A 19,164-nucleotide genomic window follows, 5' to 3' on the forward strand; every position below is an offset into this window, starting at 1 on the left:
AGTTTGCCAACAGTTTACAGAACTCTTGTTCAAACTGTCTTCAAGTGGTACAATTTTGTATAGCTACTATCAAAAATATGCAAAGCCATTTTTTGTGGTTTGGGTTATAACTTAAATGTTGGAAATTTTTAGCATAATATTGTGGTGAGAAATCTTTCTGTGGTTTGTACAGTATACATACTGTATATCAGCCTGCTTTTGGATGTTGGCTACTATTTCAAATACAATATCACAAGCTGTAACAATATTATCCCATGAGTGCTGTATTCCCATATAAATAGTGATACAATTTATTTTATTTCAAATAAGTCAAAAGTTATTGCATGACTGGTTTCCCCACATCATGGGTTTTAGTTTTTGACTTCCTCAGCAATTGAAACGGTGATTTCATTCATTCACTTTATACTGAAGAGGGGGAAAAAATGAGGCTGCACAAATACCACAAATTTGTGCTAACAGACTTTGATTGAATTTCCCAGTTAGATAAAGGAGAATATCAGAAAATAATAAATCAGATAAACATAACTCTGCATTGACTTGGCATGGGCTGAGCCAATGTGATTTGACATTGCCTCAGTTTTTATATAATCCTCAATCAGTGGCTGACAAAGGCAGGGTTAAATATGACAGGGAAATTCATTTCAAAACACTATCTTGTGCAGGACAACTGTGAGCACTGATCAATGATGTTATTAATTACCCTTGCCTATTATTGACCCTCTTTTGCTCTATCTGGTTTTCAGTTTCTTTCAATTAATTCCTTTTACCACATCCTACAACATGATCTTGATCAGGGGTGGACTGGGAAGAGAAATCAGCCCGGGATTTTACATAGAAACTGGCCCAAATGTTTGAATGCGGAGGGGGGTTCTCTTTTCTGCATATCGCTGCCCCCTTAGGCATATAGCGGTGCTGTTTTGTGGCCCATTCTGCATAACACAGCGGCTCATTTTAGCTTATTGTGGCCCGTTATTCTCATTTTGTGGCTCTCCCAATAACCAATCAGCCCCAAAGTGCATCACCCACTGGAAGAATGCTCGGTGTGCCAGATTACCAATGCAGCCCTGATCTTGATGACGATATATCGGATGCTATTGACATTTATTGGGGGACTATAGTTGTTACACTACACCAAACTCTCTAACCATCATCTTTTGTTCATGCGGTCATTCAGAACAGGGTGTCCTTCTAAGTTCATAGGCAATATTTTATTAATACAGCTACCATGCAATGCTTTGCACTGAAGTGCACTCCAGTATTTGAAAAGGCATGTTGGTGGAAGTCTTCAAAATGTTTAAACTATTATACAGTGTTTCTACATACAGGAAGTCTCTATTTGGAGCATTGTATGAAACATAATGAAACATGGTAAGAAAGGTTAGGGACAAGTTAACATTATTGAATCCCAAGTATGTTAGAGAGTTTTTTGCGTATCTGTAATAGCCATGCTCTTGTACCTCTAGGGTCATGTTGGATTTCTGCTGCAGCTGAGGGCTGCTGATCCAGGGCAGTTCTCTGAGAGTGCTTCATCCATCACACTGGCTAAGGGACTTTAAGAAGCTGTACAGGGAACAGCAGGGGACTCAGGGGAGTTTATGCACCCTTCTGCAAAAAGAGATGTCAGCAAACTCTCTAGGGCAAAGGGTAAATCATACACTTTTTAAACAAATCACAAGGGTTGTGTAACTTGTGTCCTTGTGTTACTAAGAAAAAGTAACAAAACGTCACAAAAGTCGTTCCTGTGTAATTCACAAATTATCTAGAGTGCTGTTCCATTTATTTGTTTATTTTTATGGAATAATTTTATTGTTGAACAATATATATTCTCTATGAAAATATTTTGACATTCACTTATTTGCGACTGAATACATAATTTCTGGCAGTCCATGCATCATTCATGACATTCTACATATGCAAACACTGTTTAATTCACAGAATGAACAATTAATTTGGAATGCTTTACATAAATATTGCATAAACATCATTACACTCACATTAGTTTTGATTTAGTAAAATCTTGACTTTTGCTGCAGAGAAATGAGTAGTTAAATGAAATACTTCAGATGAATAGCTCACTTCTCACACAATAGCATAAACATAAAAAAAAATAACATAAAGAAATGTTAACATATTTTGGCATGTAATCAGTGGCGGATTTAGGCATGGGCGACATGTGCAGTCACTTTGGGGGCGTTCTCATTTCGAATCACATGGGGTGTGTTGAAGCGGGTTTTGCCTAGGGTGCCAAACAAGTTAGAACTTCTACTGAATGTAATCATCACTGTGGTCCAGAAAGAGGATATAATGCTTATTCATGTGTTTAAAAAAAAAAAACAAGGAATCAAATTCTATTATAGAAAATTTTACATTTAAAATGGCAGAGACTATTTTAGTTGATAACATTGTAATGAGTGATGATATTATTTTGTAAAGTAATTTTGTAATGTAAATTTGATGCGTGTGTGTGTGTGTGTATGTACGTATGTATGTATGTATATATATACTAATATATATTTATACCACGGGTCTGTTAAATGATTGATTCTGATTGGTTGACAGACGTTCTAAGGTGTGCAATTATTTTTCAAGTAAATGCACGGCTATGAAGTAATTCCAGGTCTTGACCGCATAATGGTTCCAAATCTCTTCGCCAAATTATTTCAGTTATTTCAAAGAGCCGTACAGGATACCACAGCAATATAACCAATTAAGACAAAGACAGTGGTTAAGTACATCAGATAAGAATGACAAACAATGTCTTTAATAACCTGAATTTATTTCCCTTTCTGTTGAAAAGCGTCTTTGTGCTCACACCCACCACAACACTGACATATAAATGCGTGCCCACGCTCACACACACTCACACACGAGTCGTGACCAACAAACAGAGCCCCGCAACTTGATCAATACAATAGTTTATATTTTATACGAAATATCATTTTATATCTGTGCAAAGAATCCTCGTGCTCCCCCTCACACACAAACTCACATACTCACGAACAACAATTCACCATTTCATCGCACCCCTTTGTGTATGCATGCCTGCTTATGTATGTGTGTCAGTATGTATAAGGAGAGGTGAGAGAGAGAGAGAGAGAGAGAGAGCGACTGGGCACTTTTCAACCGAAATTGACATACATTTTGCATATTATTCTGCTTATACCATGGTTAAGCAATGTGGCAAACAACGTTACACCAAACACCAGTTCAAGTATAAAAGATGTAATCCAATTATTCAGGTGAGTAAATCCAAAAATTTGCAAAGGGAAGGAATGCTGAATCCACACTCATAGATGGGCTAAATCTAACATCAATTTATTTATACAGAGGCCCTAACAGAGTAAAAAACATTCAAAAACTTGCAAAAGGTGCCAAGTGCAGCAGCAAAACGTTTTTGGGATTGCCCTTGCATCAGTGCTAAATGAGCACACACCTGCAATCATTTATATTAAGACTTTACTGTAGTCAAGACAAAAGTCAGAATTTTTTTTTGTATCTATGAACTAAAACAGAACATTTTGGGATCAAATATACATTATTTCCCATTGATTTAAAAAAATAAATTTTTGTACATTGATATAGAAAGGAAATTTTGTTCAGTCCCATTGTTTCTATTTTTCATCCATTAATTATTGGTCATAGACTACGGTATATATACACATACACATGTACACAGCAATCAACCTTGTACATGCTCTGTATATCAAGAAAAAAAAATTGTAATAACTTAACATTTCAATCAACAAAAAACATATGCGAAAAAACAAGAAAAAAACAGAAAGATCTTCATCTTATCCCATGGTTGTCACACTTCACAATATCATTCAGGGTTTTATCCAACCCGATCTCATGAAAAGTCGTACATAATTGATGAGTTGGCTATTTCGTATGGTCTCGCACGATGTTGTTCGCATAAACTCGTACAACTTCATCATGTGCAAATTCCCTGATGTCTAATGCGGAAGTAAGCACGGGTTCTGTGCACAAGGTGTTAAGGATATGCTTATTATTATTAATATTATGCCCTTACCCAAATCCCTTATCTAAACTTAACCAATCAGTAGTGTGTAAACATGATAGGAAACTGTTGTGTGTGACAAAAGAAAGTAACTGTCACATATTAGAGGGAAATGATGTTCAGCTACTGTAGTGAAAGTCATAGGTTATTCAAACAAGTGCAGTCGCACAATATCATTTGAATTAGACAAATTTAGAAAAGTTGTACGAATCCTGACGATTTGCCCATGAGACTGTGTTGGTTTTATCTCTGTTGTGTTGTTTTTTTTGTCCCTAAAACAGTCTTGTGAGTGGAACTACTTTCTTCTGCCATGGATTCAGTGTCTTGCATTGACATAGCCTGAAGCCTTCGTTGCTAGTTTGAAAACGTCACTTTAGTACTAGCAATGAAGGATTGCACTGCGTTACTGGAGCACTTACTGAAGTAACAAGGTATTTGTGTGTTTGTGCATTTGTGTGTATGTGTGCCCGCAAATGAGTGAGTGAGAGAGAAACAGAGAGAGATCACGTGTGGGAATTACCTGTTTGCAGCAGCTATCGTAAGTAATATCGGTTCAAATCGCTTTATGTTTAATGTGAGTTTAAGCACACATCTCTGCAACAGCGTGGTCATGTAGCCATTCTTTCCTTTGTTAAACAAATGTTTACAGCCACACTGAGGTGCATGGGTGCACTGACATGCCAGCTCTGTATGCCCATAAGCCCATCGCAAGCGTGATCGGGACATATTTTTTCCACCGACACTGTAAACAGTTCACTGCCACTTACAACTCTAAAATGCTCCAGCTTTGGGACGCGGTACAGCAAGTTTGTATTGTCTACGGATTTCTTCTCAGTGGCGTACTATACATACTAAACTTACTGCTTCCAACATATTGATCTATGGCAAAAATAGTAAGAGTGGTATGGTAGTATGCAGCTTCAAACTCGACCTGTGATGTTTTCAGTACACGGTAAAAATAAGAATTGTTTTTGATCTTCAACTAGGTCGTGTAAGAAGGCACTCCCCCATATGCATTAATAAACACTATGTCAAGTGTACTGAGTCTAAAGGCTTATTTATTTTTCAATAAATGGAATAAATGGAAGTTTTTTTTCTGTATCAGAGTTTAGGCAGTACAGTAATGTACTAAGTTAGATTCTTTTTAGGAATTTTACATTAAAACTAAACTGTGCTAAGATCATGTCTGCTTAATGATTGACAATCAATGAGACCCTCTTTGAGAGAACTCGAAAATGGAACTGTCTGCTTTCTAATAATTTATAAACACTATTTAATTCTGCCATTCCATAGCAAAGACAGCTGTATGGAAAAGCCAGTGGAAATCACATTTCTTACTGATTTAGGTAATATTTTGCTTTTGTAGGCTAACATTTCAAACTTAGTCTTTTCATTCATGTACATTTACTGTTTAGTATTTGTTAACCAGCAGAATATACAGATACATGTTTTATTGCATTTAATTAATTGAATATATTTTTTTACTTTTTATCTGTTTGCATAATTCATGGATTATTAATAAATGACTAATTTGACATATTCAACATACTTTTTTTTCCCCAATTATATATATATATATATAAAATTTTTTGTATTTTATTTTTTTCATTTAATTCATTGAATGTTATTTATTTATGTTTGTTTATGAAGTATTTAGTGTCTAAATTGACAAATATACAATTATATACATACAAATGTAAAATCATTGTGGAACATCACAAAAAGACATTAAGAAACACACATCCAGCAACTTTTGTATTATGGTATATTTTAATTTCTGCAGAGACAAAAATGACAAGCAATTTATTTACAGAAATACCTGTACAAAAGCAAAAAATATGTAAAATAGATCATAAATAGAGGTGGGCTTGCGCTCAGTACATTTGCCATGTTCTGCTAAGCTGCGTGCATAGTGACTCCATTAAAACAATGATTAAAATCAATCCTCAGTTCTACATCAATATCCAAGTCAAAGGACAAATATAGTATGATTAAAAGTACAATTTCTTTTTTTCATTATTTGTGAAGTGTCCTATGACCTAAGTGATACAACTTAAGTCATATCTTCTACGTTGAAAGCTTAAGGAACACACACCTCAGAGTGCAAAAGACAACAAAAAAGCTTGATTTCAGCACATTGACAACAAAGCTAGATGTCTCTTTTGATGAGGAATTAAAGTGCAGACAATCTCCAATCTATTCTTTCATTATCTCCACCCCTTTTGTCACACCAACTGCGTTATACTCTCATCAGCTGCTATTTACTGCCTATTCTACCTCTCTGAGGTGTGTGTCCCATTGACAAACCTTTGGAGCTTTCATTTTCTTCTACGTCCTCATATTAGAAAATGTCTCAAAGCGCATTTGCTTCATCTCTAATGGACATATATTGTGTTTTCTGTGCCGTAATTGCAGCATGACCGATCCTTTTTGAACTGTTGCTGTCATGACAAAGTTAACCTCGAAGTTCAGACATGTGACCATGCTAAGTTTGAAATGGATGGATATACCACAGTTTCACCTATGACATGTACAGTTGGTACTCATCAATATACTTGACAAAGTTTGACTGAGCTTACTTAAAAAAGCCACAAGATAAAAGCTTTGAAAGTCTATCATAGTAAAATTGCCAGGACAATAGATTCAGCATAAAGTACTCTTTCTCCACTTTTAGAAAGCATCTCAGTACAATTGGTTTCATACTAGTTAAAACCAATAGTCATACCAATAAAGGTATAAAAAGGCACAGTTGCATATTTTGCATTCACTCTGTAGTTTTGTTTTGAATTTTTTTCTTTTCTTTTTTTTACAGAAGCACTACACATACAAAGTGGCACTAGAAAATAAAGGGAAAGATGTGACATGAATTCTGAAGAGGGTGTCATTATGAGTGTATATTTGAAAAAAAAAAAAAAAAAAAAATGAAAAGGAGAACTGTTGTGGAATAAAGTTTGACCAGTAATTTTCTCTATAAGTGAAATGTATGACTGTGGGTTTTTGTGAAAGAAATATAAAACATTACAGAACCAATGGATAAAGTTAATTGTTAAGTTCAATGGTTGCTATAAATATCTAAATAAATAATAACAATAATAATAAAAACGAAAGATATGATGCTGAATAAATCAGTGAAACTAATGGTTACAAATATTTCTTTTTCATCTTCGTCAAATCAATATACATAGTAATACTATAATGTCTAGTGTCTGTTTATAACAAATGCAAGCAATGGATTCCATGTTCACAGGGTATGATATTTATACACTTTTTTTATCTTTTTTTCTTCATAGTAAGTGTAGATTCCCTTTAAACGTGCAATAAAAAGTACATATCTATGTATACAGTGTGTAAGCATCAGAGCACTTCTTTTAAACACGAGTAGTACATACAGACTACAGATTTGGAAGCTGCAAAAAAGGCAGTCCATTCAAACTGAAGGAATCATTAACATAAAAAAAATAAAATCAATTGCATCTGAATCATTTGCCACTGGTTTAAAAAGCATTTTTCCTCTTTAAGTACACCCCTTTTCTGGAAAGTATTACTCAAACATTGTAGGGATAGGCCCATGATGCATGTATATGTGTGTGGATGCGGTTCGATTAAAAACATCCCACACATTTCCTAACCTAATTTCCCCACATTGCACAGAAACATATCTGGCGGTTATTAAAGCAATATTTAACCTAACCAGGAGCTTTGTATATTCCTTTTTATGTTATTCAAGACATGACATGTTGTTCCCAATACTTTGGTTATACAGTGGCAACATGCGCTGCATTGTATTTGCTCCCGTCATGCCTGTAGACACTGAACTTTTTTGTGATTGTACAATTACTTGGTTAACTTTGACTGCTACAGTTGACACAAGGAACACAAGTTCTCATCCTTGATTACTCATTTGAAGTGTGAGATTGTGTTGAATGAGTTTATTGCTCTATTTAACATCCATACTCCGAGAATGTTACACAGGGCCAGCCCAAGCTCTTCAGCAGCAGGGCAATATTATTAGACTAATTAACCCCAGCAGCATATCCAAATTGTGTTCCTGTGGCTTTATGGGATACTTATAACGTGTATATACAATATGCAGATCTGTTGTGTGTGTGTTTGCAAGTGTGTGCCAGGTGTCAATTTCAGCATAGATTCACACATCTAGAAAGGGATGTCTTTGTTTCAGATGAAAGGATCAACCACAATTACACATATCCGTAGCATTCAAGCAAATAACAGACAATCTCAGTGATGTTAAGGACCCCTCTCTGTCTCCAGAGGTATAGTGAGAGAGGACGAATGAGAGCATGATGGAAACTTACGATGTCTATGCATATGTCCAGAGTACGTTTACAGTGTACATATATGTACAATACTTCACCCACATGAGAAAAGCGTGCATTACTGAATCTATATATGCTTGTGTTTCTTTGTGTGCATGTGAAGTAAACTTGCTTCTTGTGCTGTAAGTTTGTCGTTTACAGCACGTATGCCATTCACTTGCGCCATTTGGACTTTGAGTTTCTACAAAACCTCTACAAAAGGCTGAGGTCAATGACCATGTCCTTGTATGATGCAACGGCCCATGCCTGACCACAAACTCCAACATCATCTCTTTATGCCATCACTGATCGTCATATGATGATTTCATCAATCATCTGCCTGTGTCTTTTTATCTTCTTGGTTAATGTGATTGGTTGTCCAGAGTGTATAGTTCAGTACTTCAGACGGATTGCATATGCACATAATACTTCTACATAACAACACACCCACCCCACCCCCCAAAAATAAAAACTGATTAAAAGACAGTCTTATCGATTTCAGTCCCATTGTAACAGATAAGAAAACCAAAGACAAATATTTATAGTCCATGTTGATAAAGGGGCACACACTCTTACAGAGCACACACACTTTGGGGGCTAGATGATGCATGCATGTTTATTACGAGGTCTACGGAAACCAGGCAGCACTTTGAGGAAGTCTACAGGGCCCGAAATGCTAGCAGCAAAGTTGCACTGATCCACCAGCATTCCCCTCTCTCCACCTGCGCCACTTCCCCCTCCTCCGTCTCATCCTTCTCGAACACATTTACAACATGTAATTCCACCGATTTTACTTAAAGAGCTATTTAACTTTTAAAGTAATGCAGCACAAATTTTTGAGAGTGAGCATTTAGAGGAAAATCCATGTTGCTTTTGTACAAGGGTTTGGTTTGCTAACAGCGTCTCTGACCATGCTGAGTCACTGTCATTGTCCCTTGTTATTCATTGTGTGTTGTTTACAGGTAAACCTCTCGCCTGGTGAGAGTTCCACATTGTGTCGGTTTATATTCGCCCGTGGGCGCGAGCGGAATCTCTTCAATGGGGCGAGACGTTTCCTCGCTGGCGGAAAATCCAGCTGAACTAAACACGTTGTAGGATGAGGAGGAGGAGGCCATCTTCTTGTTAAGGAGATTACAGTTACGGTCGCCCAAGAGGTGCGAGGGGTCGCCATTGGCAACGGCGAGCATCTCCTGGCTACTGGGCTGTTCGGCGATGCTGCCCCCAGGGGAGGTCATGAAGGTGGAGAGTTTGGGAGGGGTGGCCTTTGGTCTGCGTTCAGGCGAGTTGCGCACAGGCATCCAGCAGGCATCTGAGTGGCCATATTCGTCACACTCCCGTGTGCATTTACCCGTCATAGCTACGTCAGGCAGGGGCCGAGAGTCTGGGTAAACAAACAGACAGAAAAGAGAATGGGTAGAATATTATTAATAATGTTGCTCAGCTTTAAACAACTGGAGAAAAAAAGAAAACATCTACATTTTGACACAAAAAAAATAATCGTGGTATGTGCCTCATGAAATTGGCTTTATAATTGCATGTATCAGTCTTTGTATTTTAAATATTTATAATGGGCTTTTGTTGCAAGCATGATTTTTTTCTTGTTATTTTTGAATAGCACTAACTTCATAGTTAACACATACCACATCACACAAAAATGGAAACATACAGTACACAAACAACAACACTCAAAGCTAAAACATAATGAAATTAAACCAAGTAAAACAAAGGAATAATGTGAACTCTAAAAAGAACACCATGCTTTGAAAACGTGGGGCAATTCCACTGTGACTTCTGACTCCTAAACTAATGTCCTGAATCCATCTCTAATGGCTGTGTGTGTGTATAGCTGATGTATTTTTATGCAAGCATAATGTAAGAGTGTGCATTTGGGTGTGCATTTGTATGTTTCAGCTAACGAGCTGACTCTACAAAAGCTGTGATGCCTAAGTTAGTAAAGAAAATAAAAAATTTTTTTGTTATCACCTTCTTGGCCTGTGGAAACATCGATTCAACAGTGTACTTAGCAACAACATATTCCAGGAATTGCTGTGAAGTAGCATGATATCTTTAACACATGTTGGCAAGTATAAAGACTTGCAACAATTTTCTAAAGGCTGAAACTGTCACGCATCTGAGAGATTGCTTATTTTTTTCCAGACTCGAAATGAAATCATTTTAGATTCAAAGCCGCAAAACCACCAAGTATAATCCTATTTTTTATATTCAGAATTTCATCTGAACAAATATGTTCTGTTTGCACTTTTAAACACTTGAAAATCAAACAAATGACTATGCACAAACAGTGTTAAGTATAAATGAGTTCACTAAGCTGAACTGCACACAAACACTAATGTGCACTCAGTAAATGCTAAAAATCCTAATCTTTGTTGCCAAAGCACAAAAGCTGCAGTGTTAGAAATGGTCGGTTAATGACCAAATGTGAGGTATGGCACAAGCAAGAGAAGGTGAGTGCAAATCTAAAAGAAAGCATGCTGCTTTTGGTTGAAGAGCAAAATTTGTTTTAACCATGGCTTACTTTTAATGTTCTTTTTCTCCTGCAAAGAAAGAATAAGATAGAATCACTGTTTGATTTCTTCACAGTGTAATGATATGTGATAAATGTTTAAAAATATGTCAGACAAATAAGCACAATGTGTTGCAGTTATATGGAAATCAATTGATTAAACCCACATGGAATGTTTGCAAAAAAAAAAAACTATATGTTCTGTGGTGCACCATAAAACCAATATATTAATTGACATATCTAAACAGTCTGAGAGAGTGAAAAATTGGAACACTTTACAATCAGGTTCTACTAATTTACATGAGTTAACATGAACTGACAATGAACAATGGTTTTACAGCATGTATTAATCTTGGTCTATCAAAATACTTTAGTTCATTAGTTTATAATGCATTATGCTACAATAACGTTTACTGAAAAAAAAACAAAAAACATATATATATATATATATATATATATATATATATATATATATATATTGTAAATGCAGAAATTAACATTGACAAAGATTTATAAATGCTGTAAAAGTGTTGCTCATTGTTAGTTCACATTAAGTGCATTAACTAATGTTAATTAATACAACCTTATTGTAAAGTGTAACTGAAAAAAGAAATAAACACATCTGTACAAGAGGTAGAAACATCTCTTACATTTCTAAGAAGTAAAAAATAACAAATAAGCAAATTCATTATTCAGAATACTATCCTCATTGTTTAGCATTTCAATTCCAGGCCCTTGTTTAAGCAAGCCAATGCTGCAAAAAGAAAGAAAGGCTACTATGAATGGTGTTCTTCAATGCAGGCTTACAGCATTTCACACACGTCACTGATCACATAACAGGCTTAAATTTAAACCCAAGAAGCCTGTCTCTCAAAACTCTGCGGCATCCTTAGGCTAGTCACCACATACCAATTTAGCATCCTTGTCCTGTTTTTTACCATTCAATGCCCTCAACTAAACCCCAAACGTGTCCTCCTGACCTTAAGGCTAGACAAATATGCCTGCAGAGCTCCTGTTTGCTTTAGTAACGTCTGTGCGGTGTGGTTCTATTGTGGGAAAGTAAAGGTAGTTGGGTCTAACAAAGACACCTGGGATGCTGACCGCATGGAGAATTCAAGGCTATTTCCTGTGCGCTTTTACAAGATGGTAAGGCTGGATTGTTGCCCTGTGTCTAGGGAGAGGTGTGGAAGTATGTTCACCACAAAAAGCTCTGTCATGCACCAACGAGCACTCAGTCAAGCAACGTTCCCTCAATAGCACTAATAACAAAGATGAGTGTGTGTGCTCAGATCTGCAGAAAGACAATATGCCAGAACACTGTTAATGCTTCAGACTGGTATTACAAAATGGCTGGATAAATCGCATATGACACTTAATATGTTCAAAGAGGAATTAAGAAGCATAACAGGTTATTCACAAACACAACTGTCAAGAAAACTTCAAGATCAGAGGCTAATTTTGTCACATGCAGAGAAGACAGGACCCAAAAGCAGGAATGAAATAGTTAAAAAGGATTTATTGTTCAACCCAGTCTCATGAAAGTTCTTTCGTATAAATTAGTACGAATTCATCATGTGCAAATGCCCGGATGTCTAATGCGGAAGTAAGCATGAGTTTCACACACGAGTTTTTAAGAAAAAAATTTATATTATGCATTTACCCAAACCTTTACCCCCTTATCAAAAACCTAACTCAGCTGAAGAGTGTGTAAACATGATAGGAAGATGTTGTGTGTGACAGAAGCAAGCACTTGTTGCGTATTAGATGTAAATGATGTCCAGCGACATCATTGGCTGTAGTGAAAGTTGTGCAGAGTGCAGTCGTACGATATCATATGAATTTTCAAAATTTAGAAAAGTCATATGAATTCCGCCGTGAGAGTGTGTAGGTTCAACAAAAAGTTATTTCTTCAAAAAACAACAAAGTCACACACAGGTAATGGTCTCCCCGAACATGGGGGGGAGGCAAGGAATCTGGAATATGGGGCAACCGTTCAAAGTTGAAGGTGAAGGCGATTTAAAGGGAAACCTCACCTCTAGAGACCGGCCACTAACCAACAAACGAGCCACCTCCAACTACACAAAGAGCAAAAGTTTAGACAAGACAGCTAACACCAACGTAACAGTCACAGAACAGTAGACATTGAGATTTAAACTTTGATTTAAATAAGAGAAAAAAACAAGGGGAAGATGTTGCTCGCAACTGATGGTAGTAATGATCAGTGTTCTCATGGAAACAATCAAAGTTCCCATGGAAATGCTGATTCAGCATGCAAATGACTCCTGAACACATGAGGACAAAACGTAAACGTGCTTTAACAAACAGACAAGGAACGATGATGCCACGGTCCACCACAGGCAAACACACAACCTGGCAAGGTGCCATGACATCACTGGATGGTGCACTGCGATAACAACCGCCAGATTTGTGCACACACACAAAGCACGATCACGAAACACAAGACAGACAGGGGACGATGATGTCATGGTCCTCGTCAGACAAAACTCAACCTGACCGGTTGAGAGGACCATGACATCACTGGAGAGCACGGCCCCAAACAACCGAATCCGTGCGCTCACACAAAGGGGGGGAACGCAAAACACAACGGTGGGCCGATAATGCCACGGTCGTCAGGTAGAACCTCAAACTGACCGGGCTGTATCACATTTCTTTAAAATATTGTAAGTCTCCATAATGGAATTGCAAGGAAAAATGATATCTCAATATTTCCTTTCTTCTTCGACTCTCTGTAACTTAATGACCATTTGAGGAATTTTCCAGGTTCAATACAAGTTAAGTTCAACTGACACCATTTGCTTCATATCGCCCCCATTTAATAAAATAATAATAAAACTTATAATAAGTTACAGTAAGACATGTGCAATAGAAGTGAATGGGTAATCACCTACTAACCTCATCTGTAGTAATTTATATCTAATTACAGGTTTTTTGCAGGAAAACAAAGTTGTTATATTAGATATTTTACAGAGAAATAGTTAGTAAGCGATTTTATCACATTAAAATCATATTAACCGGTATAATGTTTACATCATGTGGCCATACTTTTGAAACAGTGTGTATTTAAGAGTGTCTGGACTCACCCAATTCATTTCCATGGTAAGTGCTTACTGTATCCGGGAATGGGAATGAAAAATATACAATTAAAAATCATCAAAGGACATAGAGAAAAAATGTAAAGGTTTGTGAAAGGGATGCTATCTCACACTTTCAAAAGTTGAGAAAATGTTAACTCTAAAATGAAGATTGTGATGTATCGTAAAATCGTTTATTTTCCCAGCCATACTAAAATAAAAGCATCTTTACTAATTTCAATCCGCCAAATGCTCTGGCAGAGCTCTTTAGTGTGTAGATGCTCATTCTGTCAAACATCAAAGAGGTTAAACATCTATATTCTTTCCAACACTTCAGCCAACAGTCTTGTACTGTATTCTGCCCTCACAGAGCTCCCAGTCAAGCCAATCCATTTTTTTTTTTGTGTTAAGTTGATGAACATATCACGTCAATCAGTCTTTTAGACCTCAACCGTGCCTCTACAGTTTCACATCTCCACTGTCTGACTCTTGCATTGCTCATGCCCCTTAAGGCCATATGCTGGCCTTTCATGTATCGTTTACTGCACTTTCTTCAGCAACTGTTTCCTCCAGTAAAAAACTAAAAAAGGAACGCCGTGCGTGAGAGCAGTAGTTCATTAGTACATCTGAAACACCACGGCAATACAGCCCGTTGCTAGAGGCGATTCTTCTGTTTGGGTATGCTAGCACTAAATTGTAACTCTGGGACAAACCACCATTATTATACTGTGCAATTTGACAATAATGGTCATTGAAGGCATGCAATCCAAAATTGGTTATGGTAAAGCCTGATCATGGAAAAATGGCCTTGATCATTTTGTCTGCAATACATTCTGTCTTTGTGCAAGTGAAACTTATAAAGTGCTGGAAAATTATGCATAGTTTTCTGTTTGATGTTCTTGGTCCTCACTTTTTCTTCTCTCCAAGCTAAAGCCTAGTCTAAATTCTGTCATTTTATCAGTCATGCACCTATTTTTGGGTCTCTTTTAAGAACAGTTTTGTCCAATAATCTCATTGCAAATAGAACAGAACATTGTCTGATTTTAGGCTATAGTTAATGCAATGTAACAGCATGCAATTGTGATTTTGCACAATCTCTGTCTCTCTTCCAGCTTATTATAGAGTTAAGATGAAGACCATTTAAGGTGTCATTTAAGACATGCTGTGAAGCAGTAATATTTCAAAGCATTTATACGGGGCAGTCACAGGTCAACCAACCTGCATTGAGATGAATTCAATCACTCCTCGAATGGCTTTGTCTACATTGTTTCGTTTATATTAACATCTTATGAACATGAATAAGCCATTATTATCAATTAAGACAAATAAACATTAGCAGGCTGTTAATTTCAGCATTGGTAAACTTTGAAAGAAAATACAGACAGAATTGTAGCCGAGCATTGAAAATATGAGAATAAAAACATTCACAAAAGTGAGCAAACTTCAAATGAGTTGTTCTTCCTTTCACAGTCTGCCTAAAACCCCTGTATTTAATTTTGACCCAAAGCCACTTATAAAACTCTGTTTTGAGCCTCAAAAGCAAGTCTTTGGAGACACCAAACAAAATGGGCCATATTATATCCTCTACCCCAGGGCAGATTGAATGTAGCTGGGTTGCTGAGAGGCCGGAAACTCAAGCAGCTCTGTGGCATGCTTACCGTCACTCTATATAGCGGGCTTTTCTGGCAACGGAGGCTCAGAATATAATGCCTGCCATTTTCCACAGCCAGTCCTTTTGAATAACTCAAAAGAAACAGCCACTCTTCTCCGATGGAGGGCTTGAAAACGAGAGATCAGGAGAACGGCGGGAGGGGAGGGGAACGGAAGATATGGCTCTCAGAGCTATTCTGCGAGTTAATTACGTGTGGACAAAAGTGGATTCCCTGGCGCAGTTGGAGCTCTACTGTTGTGAAGCTGGTGGCAGGGTTCTGGAAAGCTGTAAGTGGGCCAGAGGCTCAGCTAATTGACAGGGATATGAGGATTTTGTAATCTATGTGTTTGGGTGTGTGTTTTGTCCTTCTGTTTAAGGCTTAATACCTACTTTTCTTTTACACACACACAAAACGTGCTTGTGTGTGTGTGTAAAAGAATTAGGCCCTCTTCTATATTTTTAGCACTCTGTGTCTGCTTGCGTCTGTGTTTTGTATTGCCTGCAAGTTAAGCCATGTCCCTAAGAGGCCAGCTGAACTATGGTCTGGTCTTTTGGTCTGTTTTTTCCAGATGGGAGGCCCTGCGAAAACATAACTGGCAGAGAGCAGTGCTGATCCCACTCTCCAATCACACTTTGTGTGTCTGTGAAGAGATGAGCAGAGAGGACAGTCTGGAAAGTATGTGTGCAGAATCCAGAAGAATATCCACTCGCCATTTACAGAAAAGCATCTAGAACATGCATTCAAAAACACACACATAATAACATGTCTTAAGGAAGGCAGAACTCTACAAGTTTCCAATGTCAATAAATTTACTGTCCATGACTGCGTTTCTCAAGCATCATAAGCCAATGGTCCCTACGATCACCTTAAGTTTACTATGCTTTAAGGAAACGCAGCCCAGGCTGAGAGTAAAATACTACACAAAGCATCAAAATCATAGCCAATTTAGATGTGAATTTTCTAAACAGTTGTGTCACTATAGCATATTGTATTTAAGCATCAGGTTTTGGTATATATAACTGTCTGGAGTCTGAGGTATTTTTGGATCCTGGAGATGTTTTGACATGCCCCTACATTTGTGCTTATTTCAGTTACTTAATCCATATTAATTGCAAAAGTATCATTACACTGTATTCAGCACAAATTGTCCTACAATAATATGTGAGCAACATGTAAGTACACATTTTTATTTTTGAGAAAATCATGCAGCCATAAAACACATAACAATATTTTTTCACAAGACTTTTGAGTGCTAGATTTAGTTGACAAAAAAGTATTTGTTAAAACATATTGTGAAAACCATCCTGTCAATTCATTTAGATTAAACACAACATTGATTTAACTTTTGTTTTAGAAAGGCTGCATGCAAAGGAGTGTCAGTGGTCATTAATACTCATGGGGCTATCAATGTGGAATACCACGGTGAGTATACATTTCTTTATAATTACACAAATTTAAAAAAAATTATAATTACAAAAATAATTAATCTATATATCATTTTTAAATATTTAAAGATAACTATTTATAATTATTTCATCATTACATATTGAATTATTTGTTATATTAGGGGCTTTCTCAGCAAATATTTGTATATGCGATTAAATCCTATTAATCGCGATTAAGTGGGACACCACGTAAATAATTTGATTAAAAATTATAATCGATTGACAGCCCTAATATATATATATATATATATATATATATATATATATATATATATATATATTTGTGAAATATTCTCAATATTAGAGAAATAGTTTGTAAACGGATCAATGGGAAGGAGGAGGTGAGAACCGGCTTTTCAATATAAATAATAGTTTAATGATAAACTTAAAAGTAAACAATCTGTAAACGATCTCTCTCTCCCGTACGACCCTCTGCAGTCGACCTTTATACCTCAGAGGCTTGATTAGCCTAATACGGGACCGGGTGTGTATGATCACGACCTGGCCCCGCCCATCGCCCTGCCACATATTTATATGGCATAATTTGTCAAATATTGCAAATACGTTTGAGACAGCAAGATGCCTTTAGAGTAACAAAGTAATATAATGCTTGTACAAAATAAAAACTCATTGAATCTGATAAAGCTTGATACCATTATTTTTAGCATTGTTGGGGCATTTACCATATTTGTATGGCTCATCCCAGATAATTATAGTGTGAATAGCGTGCTCTGCTAATGGTTGTGTCAGGAACAGCACTAATGAGATGAGATGGAAAAAACTGTACCTCTCCTGAGTTTCATACACATTACATAATCAGAATATATTTGTCTTGGATTTTAATTGGTTCATTTAAAAGTAGAAATGTAAAAATTTCTATAGATATATTTATAATTTCTACAACAATTATACACTGAGTTTTGGTTTATTTTTGTGATGTGCTTTAGAAAATAATTTACAGAGATAGAGGCAGCAAAAATGATATCCTGTTTGTTTTCTGTATTTTACAAAAGCACAACGTTTTGTTTTTATTGTGAGTGGACACAAATAAAAGTAGACCCTTTACAGTTTTGAATGATGCCTTCCTCTTATCTGTATGATAATAAATGATGGAATATTTTAAGTTGTTGCAGATGATTTAAGAAAAAAATGTAAGTGATTGCACCTCCGTCGACTCCTGAGGGTTAAACAAGGCATTTTGACCTTCGTTTACAAACAAAACTTATTATAGAATGTGTCTCAATCACAGAAGTCAGTGCTACTTGCCTGGCAGAATTAACGTTGCTTTCCATGAACAGTGTTTAAAAAAATTTATATACAATTCAAGTGCTAAGTCTGCAGAGGTGGAGCAATGATTTACGATCTGACCAAAGAGTGACAGATCATGATAGTCTGCATCCACCACAACCTATCACTCAGAAAAGGCAATATAGTCCCATAACAGCTCATAATAATTAGTGAGATGGCAAAATTGTAAGATGCCATATGACTTAGCTCATACGAAAAGGTATGATTTATAATCAAATAGAAAAAAAAGCAAACAACATATATTATTTAACATTGACATTTTTTAGCTAGACACCCATCCAACACACAGATCGGGCTGCAACAGGCCGGCAAGATGGGGAATTTTGCTGTGAAAATTGCGCAGATTTTTTGGGTGTGTTTGCACCATTAGGTATAGTGACGAAACTACAAGTAGTGCGGAGTGTTCAGCCACACTGGGGTCCGGGGAGAGATGCTCTCCCAAAGCAGAGGCTACTGGCCATCGAGAGAACCGGTGCCTCAATATGCCAAAGTGGGGCGCGATATGATGAAGGGGGCCTCGAAACTGTGCCACGATATGCTGACTTCCAATTTTGATCACAGTTGTTTACGTTAAAAGCACATTAACATGGATGAAACAGTATTAACCACATCATACCTTAACACAAGCACACCCTACAAACAGCATTTCTTTGCCACAACGATAATGTTATGACCCTCTCCTCTTACCTCTAACTGACATCACACTCTTTCTCTTAGTGAGACTGAAACCCCTCTTAAACACATTATCTTGCCCCTGTACCCAGACACTTCATGTGTTTCATATTTCCTTAATTAGAAGATGTCAGCAC

The 19,164-nt window shown here is 36.8% G+C and overlaps 1 protein-coding gene across 4 annotated transcripts in view; it reads right to left on the reverse strand.

Moving 5' to 3' along the window:
• Window positions 1–5,794: 5,794 nt before the first annotated feature.
• Window positions 5,795–19,164, reverse strand: part of LOC127651136 (protocadherin-7-like) — a 169,344-nt gene continuing 155,974 nt past the window's right edge. For 3 of the 4 annotated variants that reach the window (XM_052136846.1, XM_052136832.1, XM_052136842.1), the window contains one exon: window positions 5,795–9,715. In XM_052136846.1, coding sequence (XP_051992806.1) covers window positions 9,291–9,715 — 425 coding nt within the window. In that variant the 3' untranslated portion in view covers window positions 5,795–9,290. The remainder of the gene's footprint in view (window positions 9,716–19,164) is intronic. The other variant, XM_052136855.1, reaches the window with a different exon arrangement.

The sequence above is a fragment of the Xyrauchen texanus genome, chromosome 1 (genome assembly GCF_025860055.1).
Source record: "Xyrauchen texanus isolate HMW12.3.18 chromosome 1, RBS_HiC_50CHRs, whole genome shotgun sequence".
NCBI classification, from domain to species: Eukaryota; Metazoa; Chordata; class Actinopteri; order Cypriniformes; family Catostomidae; genus Xyrauchen; species Xyrauchen texanus.